Here is a 15,361-nt window from a genome sequence, read left to right as displayed (position 1 = left end):
ATTAAAAAAGTAATATTGAATTGCCTCAATTCCTTAAAGTTACTCTCGGTTGGGTTTCAGAGGCGACATGGCTAGTGGTAAATGACACAGTAATTGAATTACATATCATTATAAATGTTAAACAGTTGATTTCGACATTAACATTTCAATTAACTAATTCGACCATTAATTATGTTCGTTACACCCAAAGCAAATGAATAAAAACAAACATTTGAGGCGGGTGCAACAAAGGTGTACTCAAATATTGTCGTTAGAGGTACCTTAAAGTGACAATTATTCAACAACAAAAATCAATATAAAACTAATTATACAATAAAAAAAATAATTTTATAAAGCCTAGGACTGCAATAGCAATAGGCTATTTCTGAACCTTCGTTTCTCTGCCATTATAAATCATTCACTTCAGCAAGACCTCGTACAACAGAAACACTGCAGCCATGGAACATGTTTGAAAACTACTGTAAGTAAACAGACTCATGAAGCTTAGCAACTCGTTAATCGGCACACACATGACAAGAGAGGATCAGTGTGGATACGATGGCTGGCCAAGCGTCACCGATGGGTAATCATGTCCGCCATAACTAATGGCAGATCCGCCATAGGGAACTCGTCCCACAATGTCATCATCCATATAATACCATTGAGCCACAGTGGATGGACTCTGGCTGCGACCTGTAGTAGCATAGGATGCAGAAGCAAGGCCATCAGATCCACCTTGACCTGGGAAGCCATAAGTATGATGAGCTGGTGGGATATGGGATGCGGCGGCCGAGTTCTGACTGAATGAAGCAAAAGGTGCATTTGAAGTCCTCGCTGCTTTCGCAGGAAAAGTTGGAGCGGTTCCAGTTCCACCTATTGGCACAGGTCTCTTGTTCCGAAATTTCTTTGAAACTGCAGGCTTCTTCCTATCTGCCTTGGCCTTCTCCAATTTTGCCAGCCGCCTTCTCAATTCATTGGTGCTGAACTTGGACTCGAGGTTGCAATTCTCCACACACTTGATTATTGATCTGAGGGCAGTCATCTCTAGATTGCTCGACTCTTGCTAGAAGGATATCGAATCACTTTCGTTAAAACAGGATACAATTAAATTCTTTATAAAGATGGCTCAATAGACACATGATTCAACCTTTCTAATACCAATAAATCAATAGAATCTCAAATAAGGAATTTGGGTGACATACCAAAGCAGCAGGTGACTTGTTTCCATCATTTGATATGGAACTGACTTTTCTCCTAGAGGCTTGGAGATACTCTTTCAGAAGGGATTCAGGGGGGAAACGATTGCTTAAACCAGAATAATGAACAAAATAAATAGCTTCAATCTCCTTGTTGGTGTTTATCAACTTCTCAATGACAACTGCATTACAGCACTCAAAGGTTCAGACTTCAGTGAACATGTCTAAGAGAAAAAGAAGAATGATAATAATAATAATCACAAAATTTCATTAATTAGACATCATGAAAGTAAATCAAGAGGCCAGAAACCAATTTTATCTAGCAGGAGCATGCCAACTTAAAAGCATGTTTCATCATAATAGTGCCCCTTCGCTGTTATATTTCAAAAGGAGAAAAAGAAATCCTAGTTTAATGAAATATAGAAGACATATGTTAAAGCATTCTATTTTAACGTGAGGGAAATTTAGAGACCAAATACTTCTAAAGGTGTAACTGATATTATCTGAGAATTTTTAAAAAGGTCAAATGTTAGATTATCTATATTTGTGATTTATTAGTGGTAGTGGTATTATTTGGGATAATTTAATTTAATTTCAAGGTAAATGAGTTCAAGATGCAAATCCAACTTTAATGTCAGTGGGTCTAACTGTTGGGTCTTTTATTAGGATTAGTGGGGTTTAAATCAATCTCGATACAATCAATTTGGATGAGTAAGACTTGAACCAGATGATTTGGGTCTAGTTTAATCAGAGTTCAGCTAGTATAGGGGTTTTTAATTATTTATATACATAGGAGTCTTACTTTTTCCGCTATAACTTATGTGTGCCAAAAACCCTTAGTTCCTTCCTCTTCCCCTACATCTCGTACTCTCTTTCACACACAATAGATCCCCAGACTCCCCCTTCTCTCTCTCATCATCTCTTTCATATATATATATATATATAATATATATATATATATATATATATATATATATATATATAATGGGATTAGACAAAAGAAACAAACTGATTTCTTTCACCTACTTGACATGATTATATCATGTTTACTACTAATACATGTGGTGAAATACATGGGAAAATTGTTTTTGAATTGCTTGAAACATGCCTTTTATATTGTTTGCACTTGTTTGATAATGTTAGTTGTTTGCCTATTTTCTCTTGCTACTATAACAATTATTGACAATTAGTTGATTAACAAAGGCTAACACAAAAATGTAAAACTAGTGAAAATAATCTGTAACTACTAAGAGAACAATCAATATAATACTTATATTGTTGAGCCTCAGCTTTGCTCTTCAAGACTCCAATGGGACCTTGGGTCCATTCAAACTTGATGTGAGTTTCAGCCTATTCTTTAATGGATGGATTGTCAGTCATTCATCTTTTTATATGAGATAAATTTTTCTTCCTTCTAAATATGATACATCTCTCACCAAATGGATTGAATCATTTATACATATATGATGCATTATTTATTGGGAGGATTGCGAGTCCTTCACCCTACATATGATGCATCATTTGCTGGGTGAATTGTGGGTTGTCCCCTTTTATATAACATAAATATATAGAGAGATTGATTTCCTGTAAGAACATAAAAAAGAAAAAAAAAATAAAAAACAGTGAAATCACCTAAGAGAAATTAAAGAAAAATAACGAGATATATTAATTGATGTTAAGAGGATTTGAACTTCATCTTACATTTTGAATATAATATTTTGTTTCCATCAAGTACTTCTTTCTTACACTCATTTTGTAATTTATAGTCACGTTTTGGATTTTTTTAACCACGAGAGTTATTATAAACATTTTCACATACTACCTGTGGTGTCTCCATAGAGGTTGGTTAGCTTTATGCCTTTTTGCTTTGACATTATTATTCTTCGAGCATGGCCAGTGAAATTTGCCTCTCAGAGGGTCTAAATCTTGCAGGGTGTGACATCTGCATTTTAAAAGTTAAAACTATGGTTCTTTGCTAGTATGATGCTGCTGGGAGCTTGTAGTCTGAGAGTTACTAAGCTATTTTTGGTCACCTTCAATTGTTTCTTTTTTGTTTCCGTAACTATGTTTGGAATGAGGACGATAGACTTTGTAGAGATTTTTCGAATCAAGAATATATTCACTTGCATTTGTGCAAATAAATAAATAAATAACAAGCGTACCTGACAATTGCTCTCTAAATCCTATTGCAGTAGCAAGCTTAGCCATTTCTTTTCTGGAAGCATGTTCCATAATCAACTTCATCAAGAAATCCTCCTCAAAACGTGACCTAAGCCCAAATGCAGCCACTATCTGAAGGAATATATGTGCCTCCGAACCACCCATTGGTTCTTCCCCTTCTCCTTCCTCACTCTTCTGGCCAAACTTTTTCTTCCACAACTCCGCCACGACCACTGCCTTCTCCCTGATACTTTCTGCTACATCTGGAGACTTTGTCCCCTCTGAACCAAGCAGCGAATAAAGCAGCATCCCAAGAGCCCAGTTCCGATCTGCACCATCCTCGATAGGGTGGACCAGGAAGTCCTCAATTGCGTCAATTACAAGCCGTGGGGGGTCGACCGACTCATCCACGGCGTCGGTTACCTCCCTCCAGAGCAAGCTGAGGGCCCTGCGCCGCGACGCGACAAAGCGCCACAGGCCCGGCCGAGTCCATACGTCGCGCGTACCAACGGAGTAGACCGCGGAGGTCGGAATCCGCGGCGGGAGGGCTGCGGGCGTCGGGCTGCTCGATCTCAGCAAGGATGTCATCACGGCGTTCCCGAATGGCGGCAGCGGCGGCAGACTCGCGGTCGCAGAGAGAAAACTCACGCTCGGAGATGGAATCGACGGCCTGTTGCGTGCTCGAGTCGAGAGATTGGAGATCGGCGTCGACGGCTTGTGAACGGCCGGTGACAGTTTCGTGGAGAGCGTTCCAGCGGTTGGAGAGGGACTTCCAGAGGAGGATACAGTTGGCAAGGAGCGCTCGCTGCGCTTCCAGGTCGTCGAGGTGCCTCTTGATTCGATCGCTCGCGAGGGCTTCAGCCGCCATGGCGTTGGGAGAAATGGATAATGGATTCGATCGCGAGGAAAGTGCCAAAACGAGGAAAAATATTGGAACTTAGGAAAAGTAATACGGTTTGTGGGCCTAAATATTTGCAGGCCCAGCAGCGTTCGAGGCATAAATAAAGGAAAACCAAGTTTCAAATTAATTTTCCAAGCTGCGTTGAGGAATTATAAATATAAAAAAGAAATGCACCAGCCGGGAATCGAACCCGGGTCTGTACCGTGGCAGGGTACTATTCTACCACTAGACCACTGGTGCTAGTATATAAATGTATTCGCTTAGTATTTATATATGGTGTATAATGTATGATAAATACACAAACAATAAAGATTAAATGTTTACTGATATGAGAAAAGAGAATTAAATTGTGGTAGTTGAGGAAGAGTACAATTTGAATGGATTAGATTTCTAAGTATTTGGATAATTATTAACGACAATGACGCAACGAATAAAAACTGCCGTGTGATAGCCTTAATTCGTGCAATTCACTATAAAAAAAAAATCCTATTTAGCCATAGAAATAATCTATCATCGTTATTTAGTAATAGTAACCGATTGTGATTGATTATTTCTGTCGTTATAAATTCGGTTGCTGATGTTATTTAATGACAGATATAATATTCTATCATTACTTAGTGACGAAATAAAATCTTCTATCATTAAGTTTAGAGACGGAACTAAATTTAACGACAGATATAAATTTTATCGCTAAAATTATGAATGAAATTTACTATTCCGGCATAAGATTAACCATGAGTTAAATTAGTTGAACCATCAACTACAAGGTCGTGGCTGCCGAAGCTCAACTCTAGGCCGGTCAAAGCTAGCACCTCGGATTGAGGCTAGTCCTCGTATAGTGCTCGATCAAGCCGGTGATCAGGCCTTAGCCTGCAGTCGGCCAAGCTGAAGGTTGATGCAATGATGCTCAGCCTGTGCCCAACCAATCCAACGGTCGGGGCTGAAGTCGGTATCATCCCATGGCCGGCCTGAGGTCGGGTCTCATCCCATGGTCACCCAAGTTGGTCCTTAGTCATCGTCGGGCGAAGTCGCCCTAGCCAACGACATGTCATCGAAGAGAGACAAGAGGACGAACAAAAATTTATCGAAGATCAAAAAGTAAGTAGGGTCAAAGATTGAAGATCAAAAGCGTTGAAGATTGGAGAGCGAACACCAATCAGAGATCAAAGAGAAGAAATCGGGAGAAGATGAAGAAAAATTAGAATTGAAAATCCTAAAATTATCAAATTTAACGATGAAATTATTTTTCGTCACTAAATTACTGTTCGTCGTGGATTCAACGATACAACTTTATGTCCGTAGCTAAAGTAGCCATGGAAAATTATTTTCATCTTTAATTCTATTGCTAAAATAGGTATTTATTTCTTGTGTTGATTGAAATAAAACAGATTTGAAAATATTAAATATAAATATAATATCCAGACTACAATTTAAAAGTATCTCATATTAATTGTACAATTTATCGTATATTTCAATATCAAATTATGAAAATTAATTATGTAAAAATATAAATAATCTAACATATTGGAGATAATACTTCTAACATTAAAATTATTAACTCAACAAATGAATAAATTTATCATCTATCTCCATATTAAATTACTCAATGTTATTTTCTTTCCTTCAAATTTATCTATATAAAATACATATCAAATGAAATAAGTTAAAATGCTATATATATTATCGAATCATTTCTTATATATCGCCAACCCATCAATTCGTCCATTTTTGAAGTTTTCCGGACATGGATCATTGAGGATCCAAGCAATGCAGTTCCAGACTCACAAGCTACACCCTACAGAGACAGTTGATAGAAATCCAAGTCTGCGACAAAGTCACATGTAGCATTAAATCGAGAATAAAGAAACGTAGACGAATTCAAACTTTGCACTCAAAACTATTTTTAACCACAATAACTCGATTCTTTTTTTTTATTTGAATTAGGGAAGCTTACAAAACAAAATAATGGAGGGGCGCAGTGCTCGTAACCGAAAGAAATTCTGGAAGAAAGAAACAAAAATAATAATAAATAAAAGAGAAGCCATTCAGATAAGATAAAAGAGAAGATTACTATGGAAATTATTCTCCAATGATTCTGGAAAATAATTACACACTGAATCAGAAAGAAAAAAAATTGTATGGCTGGTAATATGTTCGTGACTTAAATTTAACTGGAATTTCAAATATATATATATATATATATATATAAAAGAAATTTCTAAAGGCGTCTGAAGTTAAACTACCTGGGCACTGATTGTCCACTGTGTAAGTTGAATTTCGGTGGAAAAAATAGAAGGAAATGGAAATAAAATATCTATATATATACATATTTAAGAAGTGGAGCAAGCAAACCTTATTGCATTCGAAACGTCTGAGGAGGGACGAAGAGAGCGAGGTTAGAATGCTCTCTTACACTTCCCTTCACCTCACTTCCCCTTTCAACCATCACCAAACACTCCTCTCCAGCACTCCTCGTATTCACCAAACCTCGTCCGCTTCCTTTCCCTGCCGCCCTCGCCCTCTCCGTTCTCCTCTCCTTCCCCCGTCGCTCATGCGCTTCCGGAGGGCTCGCCTGCAGCGACGCTTGTAGATGAGGCGGAGCAAGGATCAGCTTTGTCGATTCCGTCGCCCCTGCGGCGGGAGTTGCTTCCCGGCCACGTGGCCATCATAATGGACGGGAACTCGAGGTGGGCGAGGGCGAGGGGGTTGCCGTCGTCGCTGGGGCACGAGGCCGGCTACCGCGCCCTGAAGAAGGTCGTCGAGCACTCCCACAAGTGGGGGATTCGGGCCCTCACCGTCTTCGCCTTCTCCACCGAGAACTGGCGTCGCCCCAGGGTCCGACCTTTCCTGCTTTGGCTATCTAATCTCCTGACGGTTCTTGGCTAAACTCTCGTTCTCGCATTTCGTCCAACAGGTGGAGGTTGATTTGCTGATGACGCTGTTCGAGAGAGTGCTGAAGGAGGACATTCGAGAACTCACGAAGTGAGGATCTTAATGCTCTTTTAGCTTCATGCATGAAATTTTCATGTCAACACTGGCATATTCCTTATGCTCAACATACATGTCATCAAAACCAAACGAGTGACACCTGCTGAAACTTGAGTTTCCTGGAAGCTGATCAAAAAAATTACTGCTTGTTTCGTAAAATAGGAGAGAGACTGTCTTTCTTGCTCATGTTTCAATTGAGCATCTTTACCATGCTCAAGTTCTTCAAATTTTCTTTTTTCTGTAAACTTAGATTTCTGCCACTGTGATCCTTTATAGATCTGTCCTAAAGAAACTTCTTAACTATCCATAAAGAGTGTTGCACCGGAATTTTTTGACACCTAATTTGTAGAAATAGCAAGTAAAGAATAATCTATCTGTTGATTAACATGAGTGAAATTTGTGTTTGGTTGTTCGACAGGGACGGAGTTCGGATAAGCTTAATTGGTGACTCCACAGCACTCCCAAAATCTCTACAGAAGCTAAGCAAAGAAGTAATAGAGGCGACTAAGAACAACACAAAGCTTGATTTAAGTGTGGCGATCAGTTACAGTGGGCGAAGGGACATAACACAAGCCTGCAAAAGCATTGCAGAGAAGGTAAAAAATGGTTTGGTTGAGCCCGAAGACATCACAGAGTCACTTGTCGCGCAAGAGCTTGAGACAAACCGCACTCTTGAGTTTCCGTACCCAGACCTACTCATCCGAACAAGCGGCGAGCTCAGGCTGAGCAACTTCTTGTTGTGGCAATCTGCATACAGCGAGCTATTCTTCACGGATACATATTGGCCAGACTTTAAGGAGGCGAACTATGTTGAGGCCTTAGCCTCTTACCAAACTAGGCAGAGGCGATTTGGCCAACGAATTTAGGGAAGAATACTGAATGATGGTGGTGAATGAAAGTGAATTCAAATACTCTTGCCCCTTATAAGAGCATCTGCAATGCATATCCCTTATAACGTTAAGGGGTTGTATCATGTGGTGCCTTTATAAAACTTGCGTTCAGGTTGAACAGCTGCGTTATAACGTGTGGATGCTCTAAACAAGGGGTTGTATCAATCTTTATAAAACTTGCGCATTAGTAGCAAAAGATTCTAGTAGTAAAGTACAACTCCAGTAGTTTGTTATAGGGCCACGCTAGTGGATGTTATATAACAAATAAGAAATTAACCTTATTGTAGTGTCTTACACAAGAATGGCGATATTAATATACAGAAATATCATAGAACTGTGATTTTTTTGAATAGCACATGTTTACATGATTTATTACCAACATAGGAGATAGGAAAGAAAGCTCAAGAACTAGATCTCGACGTTAAGCTTTCATTACTTGCCCAATCATCCTGAACTTGCACAGAGTATTGCAGATTCCAGATAACATCATCAATGCAAGGGCGCTGCTTGGGATCTTTTGATAGACAACTGAGAGATACTTCAACTACTCTGCTCAAGGATTCAACTGAAGAACTTCCACGAATCGCCATGTCAGTGAATCCCTTCAAGCTTGCTGGGTTATCTACCAAAGTCTTTTCCAGCTGCAAACGCAGTAATATTTTTCACTTGTAGATCAAAATCTCCATGACAATTTAGCTCAGAGGAGAAGTTTATGTACCTTAGCCCTGAGAGAATCAAGCTGAGCATTGGACCCTGGAGGTTTCCCTGTGACAATCTCTAGAAGAATGAGGCCGAATTGATAAATATCTTCTTTTTCACCGTTCAAAACACTGTCAATGCTGAAAGACAAACAAGATGCAAAATTTACTAGAAAATGATCGCATCTAAATAAATGGGCTTATTTTTTGCTTAACATTCCTGGAATCACTGACAGGATATAATATATTACCTTCCTGGATCTTCCTTGTGTGCAAAAATAGTCAAAGGGCTTCGAGAACCTAACTGGTAGATCCAAGACAACATCCAAACGCAATCAAAACAGGGAATATATTCGCTTATTTTTCATTAAATGAGGCAGCACATTACCTTGTTGCTTCTGAAATTGGCAAGTGTTGGAAGGTTGTAATTGCTTATTTTCGCAGTGAAAGTTTGATCCAACAATATATTCTCTATGTTAAGATCATTTCCAACTATACCAGGAACTGTGACCGTATGTAAGAATTGGATTCCCTTTGCAACTCCAATAGTCGCAGATACCCTTTGTGACAATGTCATCGTAATCTCTGTCTTTCTCAATTCTGCAGGAAGAAGAAGTGTTACAATCCAATACTTCATTACATACGTACTTTAAAAAAACAGTTCATCTTCACAATTACCGCCAAGATAAAACCGTAGATTTCCATTAGAAACGTGCTCATAAACAAGAAAAATAGCATCAATGGTGTTGGTGTTCTCGCTGTCATTTGTAACACAGCATCCGATAATGCTGACCAAATGACGATGCCTGAGCTTTGAAACAATATCCATGTACTGAAGAAGGCTTTGACGTGATAATTTGTGGTTCAATCTCAAGCATCTGATGATCACTGATGTTCCATCACGAATCCATCCTTTATAAGCCTTAGAATACAGGCAAACAAAAGTTAGATAGTTCACTCCGATAGCAATTTAAAGTGATAATAAGCATCCTGCCATCATTAACAACGTTACTAATTTTTAGTATTGTATAATAGATTAATACAGGACGTTAACAATGGTACATGTGCATGAACTTGTAAGGTTCATGTTTCTTATGAAATTTTCATATAGCCAAAAAATTGAAACAGTCCTAATTACTTCAGAATGAAAATCACAGAAAATTTACTTGACGCATAAATATTCCAAGGTAGATGGAAATTTGGTTTATAGAAGATTACTAGTGTTCAGCCTTTTCTATCCTTATGCTGATAATTACTTGTTTTATTAATTTGAAATAAAAATAATAATAATGAAGTAACAAAAAAAAAGACAAGCACAAGAAACAAATTTGGTCACCTAAAAGGTCAGAATACCTGTCCTTGAGCACCATCTTCAATCAAGTTTGATGGATCGAAACTGTTGGTTGCTTCTTCAAGATCCTCAATACTGAAAACCTGATACGGTGCTAGGCCAAGAGTCCCTATCATCACCGTCGGAGACATATGTCCTGCAGATGATCAAAAACAAAATCACCAATTTCTCGATCGGACTAAATATAGTACTATATTTTCAAGAAGAAACCATGTCTATCTTTCTCACTTGCATCAGGAGGGCTTCTTGGAGCAACATAAACAAAAGATTTCCCCACATTGGTTTTCTCGAAGATGTTGCGAGTGTCTTCTTCATCGTTTGCACTTCTCATCTTCCTAAAGATCAAGAAACCTAGCAATCCAACAAGCACAGCACCACAAATGACTCCCCCAACAATTCCAAATATGAGTCCAAGATTGCTCTTTGATCCGCTGATCTTGTTTGCTGAAGGCAAGACCGCGGCCAGCGCACCTTGATTACAATAAGAATTTGGATGTTGGAACCCCAAATCCACCGCACTCAAGCAGTTCCCTGAGCTCAGCACTACCCGGTTCGAGGAATTAGATTGGATGCACGAAGGCAGGCGTCCGACGATGAGATTGTTGGAGATGTCGACGTAGGAAAGGTCAATACTGCATGAAGAGTTCGCCGGCACTTCGCCAGTGAGCCGGTTATCCGACAGGTCGAGGTACTGCATTGATGGAAGTAATAACAGGAATGCTGGAACCAACCCATGGATATCGTTGAAAGACAAATCCAGCCTCCGGAGCTGGTCGAAGGAAGCGAGGTTGGCTGGGATTTTGTCAACAAAGGTGTTGTTTCTGAGGGACAGAGTGACGAGGCTACTGCTGAGAGAGGGAAATTCTTGCCCTAGGTTATTCCCCGACAAGTCCAATTCGAGGATCGCCGGCAGAGGACGGAGGTCAGGAACCGTCCCGTTGAACAAATTTCCGCTCAAAATCAGATTTTGGAGGGTGAAAACCCTGGAGAGTTCCGGCGGGATCGCCCCCGAGAAGTAATTGGAGCTCAAGTTGAGGACTTGGAGCGAGGCGAGGCGATCCACCTTGGCGGGGAGGGGCCCACAGAGGCCGAGGGAGACTAGGGAGAGGGAAGTAAGGTTGGGGAGCCGGGCGAGAGTGGCGAAGAGCGAGTCGGAGGAGAAGGCTGGCGAGAGTGGACCGGAGGCGCCGCCGACGACGGAGAGCCCGGTGACGCGGCCGGCGTCGCAGGAGACAGAGAGCGAAGGGGTAGAAGGGATGTAGCAGAAGGCAGTGGAGTTAGACCATCCGGCAAGAACCGGCGGGTACTCGAGTATGCGTGGGAGGCGGAGCAGGGTCTTCGATTGGGAGCGGGAGAGCGGCTGCGCCGACGAGCGGAGGGAGAGAAGGAAGAAGAACAGAGCGGCGACGGCGATAGCAACGACAGTATTTAAAAATCCCATCTTTAAGCAATCTTGCGCTTGTTCTGCAACACCCTTGCTTTAGCTAATTCGTTTGGAACACTGGAACATGGAAGAAGGAAGAAGTGTCATTAACGGAAGACGGAGAGATGGTGGACTCCAATATCTGCCATGGAAATGCACCTGAAACAGAGGGAGCAAGTGGCGATGGAGATGAGGAAATTTGTAGCAGCAGCGCGTTGGAGGTTGCAGGGCGACGTAGCGGAGGCAGCGATGTGCGGCTGGTGTTAATTTATGATTTTTGTAATCTAGAACTAATTTAATTTGTTTAACGAAATTATGCGGGCATATATTTAAAATTGAATTGTTAGAAGAGTAAAGAGGAGAAAGTAAATGACTTGATATGAAATTTAATGTCCGGCGACTTCAATCACTGCCTGAATCTAATGTCTTGAGGTTGACGATGCGTCATGCGATTAAAAAGTTCGGCATGACTCTGTGACATTGGCCGACTCCAAGGCATTGAATTGTTACCAAGAAAGTGTGAAGTGGAGATGTTTGGTTTGTCGATCCGGTCAAAGTCGCATGGAGATGTGGATTGTGCCTAACTTTCTGGAGTGGAGATGGACCGAATGAGATCGAGCCAAAATCTCGTGCCAAACTAATGCGCCTTTGGTTATATATAATAAAATTCAAAATTCGGAGAACGGAACGGTCCATTGCACAACTAAAATAATTTACTAAATTAAGTACCTAAATATTTCTAGTAATTTTTCGGTTCCAATTATCTTATGACACTACTTTTTTTTCCCCACAGTGAAAAAAGAAATATTTTAAAAAATTAGTACAGTTTAATTTGCTAAAACAGTATTTAAAAACTTAACTGCGCGGTTCCAATGCGGGAATCTAATTGTCAACGCGTTGACTTGGATTGCGATGTGAGTCCATTAGATACTGAGCTCGAATATAATCCGCGGTCAACCCACGTGTTTAGTGCACGACTAAACGGTTAACTAAGCAATTTACCACCAAGTGTCATCAAAGGGGTAAATAAACAAATGCCAAAACTAAGACATGTAATTAATAGGCAAGTGGAAGGCTGGCTGACTCTTCTTCCCCATTTAATGCGCCAGTGCTATAGTTCAGATGGCTCGCTCACTCTCCAATTTTTTTTTTTTAAAAACAAAAAAATAAAGGAAAAGGCATAATCACTCATAGAACTAAGCATAGACACGTTACAGTCCTATGTGTGTTAAAGCTTTAAGATAAATTTCAATCCAATACAATATATAAAACATGTGACATCTGGATCAGAACATCTCGATATTTAAACATGCTTATGACGCAGAAGATGGAATGGAGTTGGAGGTGCATCACCAATCAGGATGACCGAGACAATAATAAATATAAAGGTTGGAGGAGCCTACGATGCAGAAAATGGCATGGCAGGAAGATGATCTGCATCTTTCTCTGTGCCTGCAATTAATTGAGAGTGGTTGAGGCTCATGTGGCCCCTCCATATCTCACATCATTCAGTGTCGGTGTGCGTGTCCCCGTACAACAGGAGGAGGTACCTGTGGCCAAGTAGATCCATTGATTATTTATCCCCTCGAAGAAGCCTCGTGGCAGGGGAGGAAGAGGCTTCTGGTCATGGTCGAAACAGTCCAGTTCAGTCGGAATTGCCGTGTTCGATAAAGTACAAGGCTGAGAAGGTCTCGTACCTTGTTCCATATTTACAAATTACAACATTGTCATTTCTGCTGCATCTCATGGCCGCGTGGGGAGCTACATGCTTTTTGATTAAGCTCCACCTGCATTCATTCATGCCGGTGCATTGATCTATCAGACTTTGCTGGAGGCTTATCCTTGTCGGCTTGGAACGTCACTCGCCCTTTATTATTTTATTGGAAACTCTTCGCAGATTGGTAGATGCAAAGGAGATCCCTTTAGAAGAGCAATTAATTCTGACTGTGTCACAGTGTACTTGCCGGAGACTTAGACTCGAAGCAGATCCACTTTGCATTTATATTTGGGCGCTGCTTTCGAAAAGCCTCTTTTGCTCGGCTCGCTTTTCCTGCATTCTGTTATGGACACCCATGTGCTAGTTTTCCCTGCCGCCAAGGGCAAACATCTTATCAACTTTAGTGCATCTATTAATCTAAGCGCTGATACATTTCTTACTAACAAAACTATTCTCGTTCATGAACTGGCTCGGCGATCGCAAAGGTAGTTCTGGATGTGGACTTGATTAGTTCTACAGGCTACAATATACTGTCGAACCTAGCAAACCTCTGATGTATTATGATAGAGGTGGAATCTGATCGACACCAATTCTCGTTTTACTTTTTAAAATTGACTCATTTTGGCAAATGAGTTGTCGTCATTACCCCCCCCCCCCCCCCCCCCCCCCCCCCCCCCCCCCCCCCCCCCCCCCCCCCATGAAAAATTTCTCAAAAAGTTATTATACATGAAGATCAAATGTCATCAAACAGTCAATTATAAGGGACCTCATATTAAGTGAACCTAAGAAACTTTCAGTTTTGTACAAGTCTATATATTATCCTTGATTTTGGCGATTAATGATACGATGATGAAAGAGAATTAAGCTAATTTCTTTATTTTATTTCTCTTTTTCTAATAAAAAGAAACGAATGAAATAGAGTAAAATTGTAGTTAGGTCGATGTCGCACCATGGCTAATAATAGAATAGAGCAGATAGAGATTGAGACCACGGCCCATGGGAAGTAAAGAGGTATTTAGACGTCTACTCATGGCCCGCTGCTCGAGGTTGTTGGGAGTCGACGTCTCTTTAAAAAATGATAATCCCAATAGCCACATCTTTGGGTGATTCATCCGGTCCCACGGAATTTTTTCACCGACCACCAGAGTAAATTGGGAAGCGCAAACGGCGACCAATCCAGATGCCCAGCATCCTTTGATTGCGTTCCCCATTTGGAGGAAAATTCCTGCAAATACGCCGTAGCTGGGGATCGAACCGCGGGTCCCCTGAGTTACAACTCGGATGTCCTACCGTCGCACGATTGCCCCGGGGACATAGAGTCAACATCTCTTTAGATCACTCAGCTCGACGTCTTGACACTGTTTTAGATCTTTATCACTAGTCAAACATTTGACCGGTCAATGTAATTAGTCCAAGTAGGCGAGGGACATCACTGCACAGGAACCCAGTTTACGTGGTCAGACATTCACAGTCCGGTTGCCCGATTAGACAGATTTTTGATAACCTTAACGAAGAAATGGGGCAGGGCTCATTCTCCTGTTCTTATGGAAGGTCAATTGTTTTACGATGTGACACTGTGTTCCAGACTAAAAAAGTGGCCGTCTAATCTCCACAGATCTTACAGAGCTACTGATGAAGAGATGAGAGCTACGATTGAGCTGATCAATGACTGGGCGCACAGATATAGAAGAAGGCTCAGTCAGGCTCTGGACAAAAATATTAAGGATGAAACTATCCACTAGTTACAAAGAGCAAAAATCCAGTAGCTAAGAGATGGCCATGAACATTCTGCATACTTTCATCAAATGGTTGAAGGGACATGCTAATCACATTCGAACTGGAAACTCTTTTATAACTGATACAACTCGTATTGTCAAAAAATGCAGTTCCTATTTTCAGAAAAAAAAACTTGGGAATTACTGTGGGATAAGAAGTCAGGCTTATCTATCAGCTGTTGTATCAGGAGAAGACTGATTCGCTTAGAGGCTAGCTAGCAGAACCTTACAGCAGTTAGGAAATTGAATCAGCTATGAAGTAAATTGTGTAGAGTAAAATCAC

The 15,361-nt window shown here is 40.7% G+C and overlaps 2 protein-coding genes, 1 non-coding gene and 1 pseudogene across 4 annotated transcripts; 1 reads left to right on the top strand and 3 right to left on the bottom strand.

The window, feature by feature from the left end:
• Window positions 1-273: 273 nt before the first annotated feature.
• On the bottom strand, window positions 274-4,221 carry LOC141842465 (FRIGIDA-like protein 4a; annotated as a pseudogene).
• Window positions 4,222-4,405: 184 nt separating this feature from the next.
• On the bottom strand, window positions 4,406-4,476 carry TRNAG-GCC (transfer RNA glycine (anticodon GCC)). Its single transcript has one exon. It is a non-coding gene; the product is annotated as a tRNA-Gly (tRNA).
• Window positions 4,477-6,600: 2,124 nt separating this feature from the next.
• LOC141835985 (uncharacterized) lies at window positions 6,601-8,145 on the top strand. The gene is given in 4 exon segments (XM_074723406.1): window positions 6,601-6,749; window positions 6,752-7,071; window positions 7,151-7,218; window positions 7,643-8,145. Coding segments are annotated over 4 exon segments (948 nt in total). The 5' UTR covers window positions 6,601-6,637; the 3' UTR covers window positions 8,091-8,145.
• Window positions 8,146-8,382: 237 nt separating this feature from the next.
• LOC141840008 (putative LRR receptor-like serine/threonine-protein kinase At1g14390) lies at window positions 8,383-11,831 on the bottom strand. Of its 2 annotated transcripts, XM_074727897.1 has the most exons (8): window positions 11,746-11,822; window positions 10,392-11,664; window positions 10,166-10,299; window positions 9,491-9,734; window positions 9,201-9,412; window positions 9,064-9,116; window positions 8,833-8,953; window positions 8,383-8,755 (listed from the first exon to the last, which is right to left on the bottom strand). In XM_074727897.1, exons 2-8 carry the CDS (start codon window positions 11,602-11,604, stop codon window positions 8,516-8,518), a joined length of 2,217 nt encoding a protein of 738 aa, XP_074583998.1. In that variant the 5' UTR covers window positions 11,605-11,664; window positions 11,746-11,822; the 3' UTR covers window positions 8,383-8,515. The 2 variants fall into 2 exon arrangements, with proteins under 2 accessions (XP_074583998.1, XP_074583991.1); XM_074727890.1 differs by having other exon boundaries at window positions 10,392-11,831.
• Between the last annotated feature and the right edge of the window lie 3,530 nt (window positions 11,832-15,361).

This window comes from Curcuma longa, chromosome 1, assembly GCF_044706935.1.
Source record: "Curcuma longa cultivar G26 ecotype Majalengka, Jawa Barat chromosome 1, ITB_CL_G26_1.1, whole genome shotgun sequence".
Lineage (NCBI taxonomy): Eukaryota > Viridiplantae > Streptophyta > Magnoliopsida > Zingiberales > Zingiberaceae > Curcuma > Curcuma longa.
The sequence above is the reverse complement of the archived record's forward strand: the minus strand, read 5'-3'. Positions and strand labels throughout refer to the sequence as shown.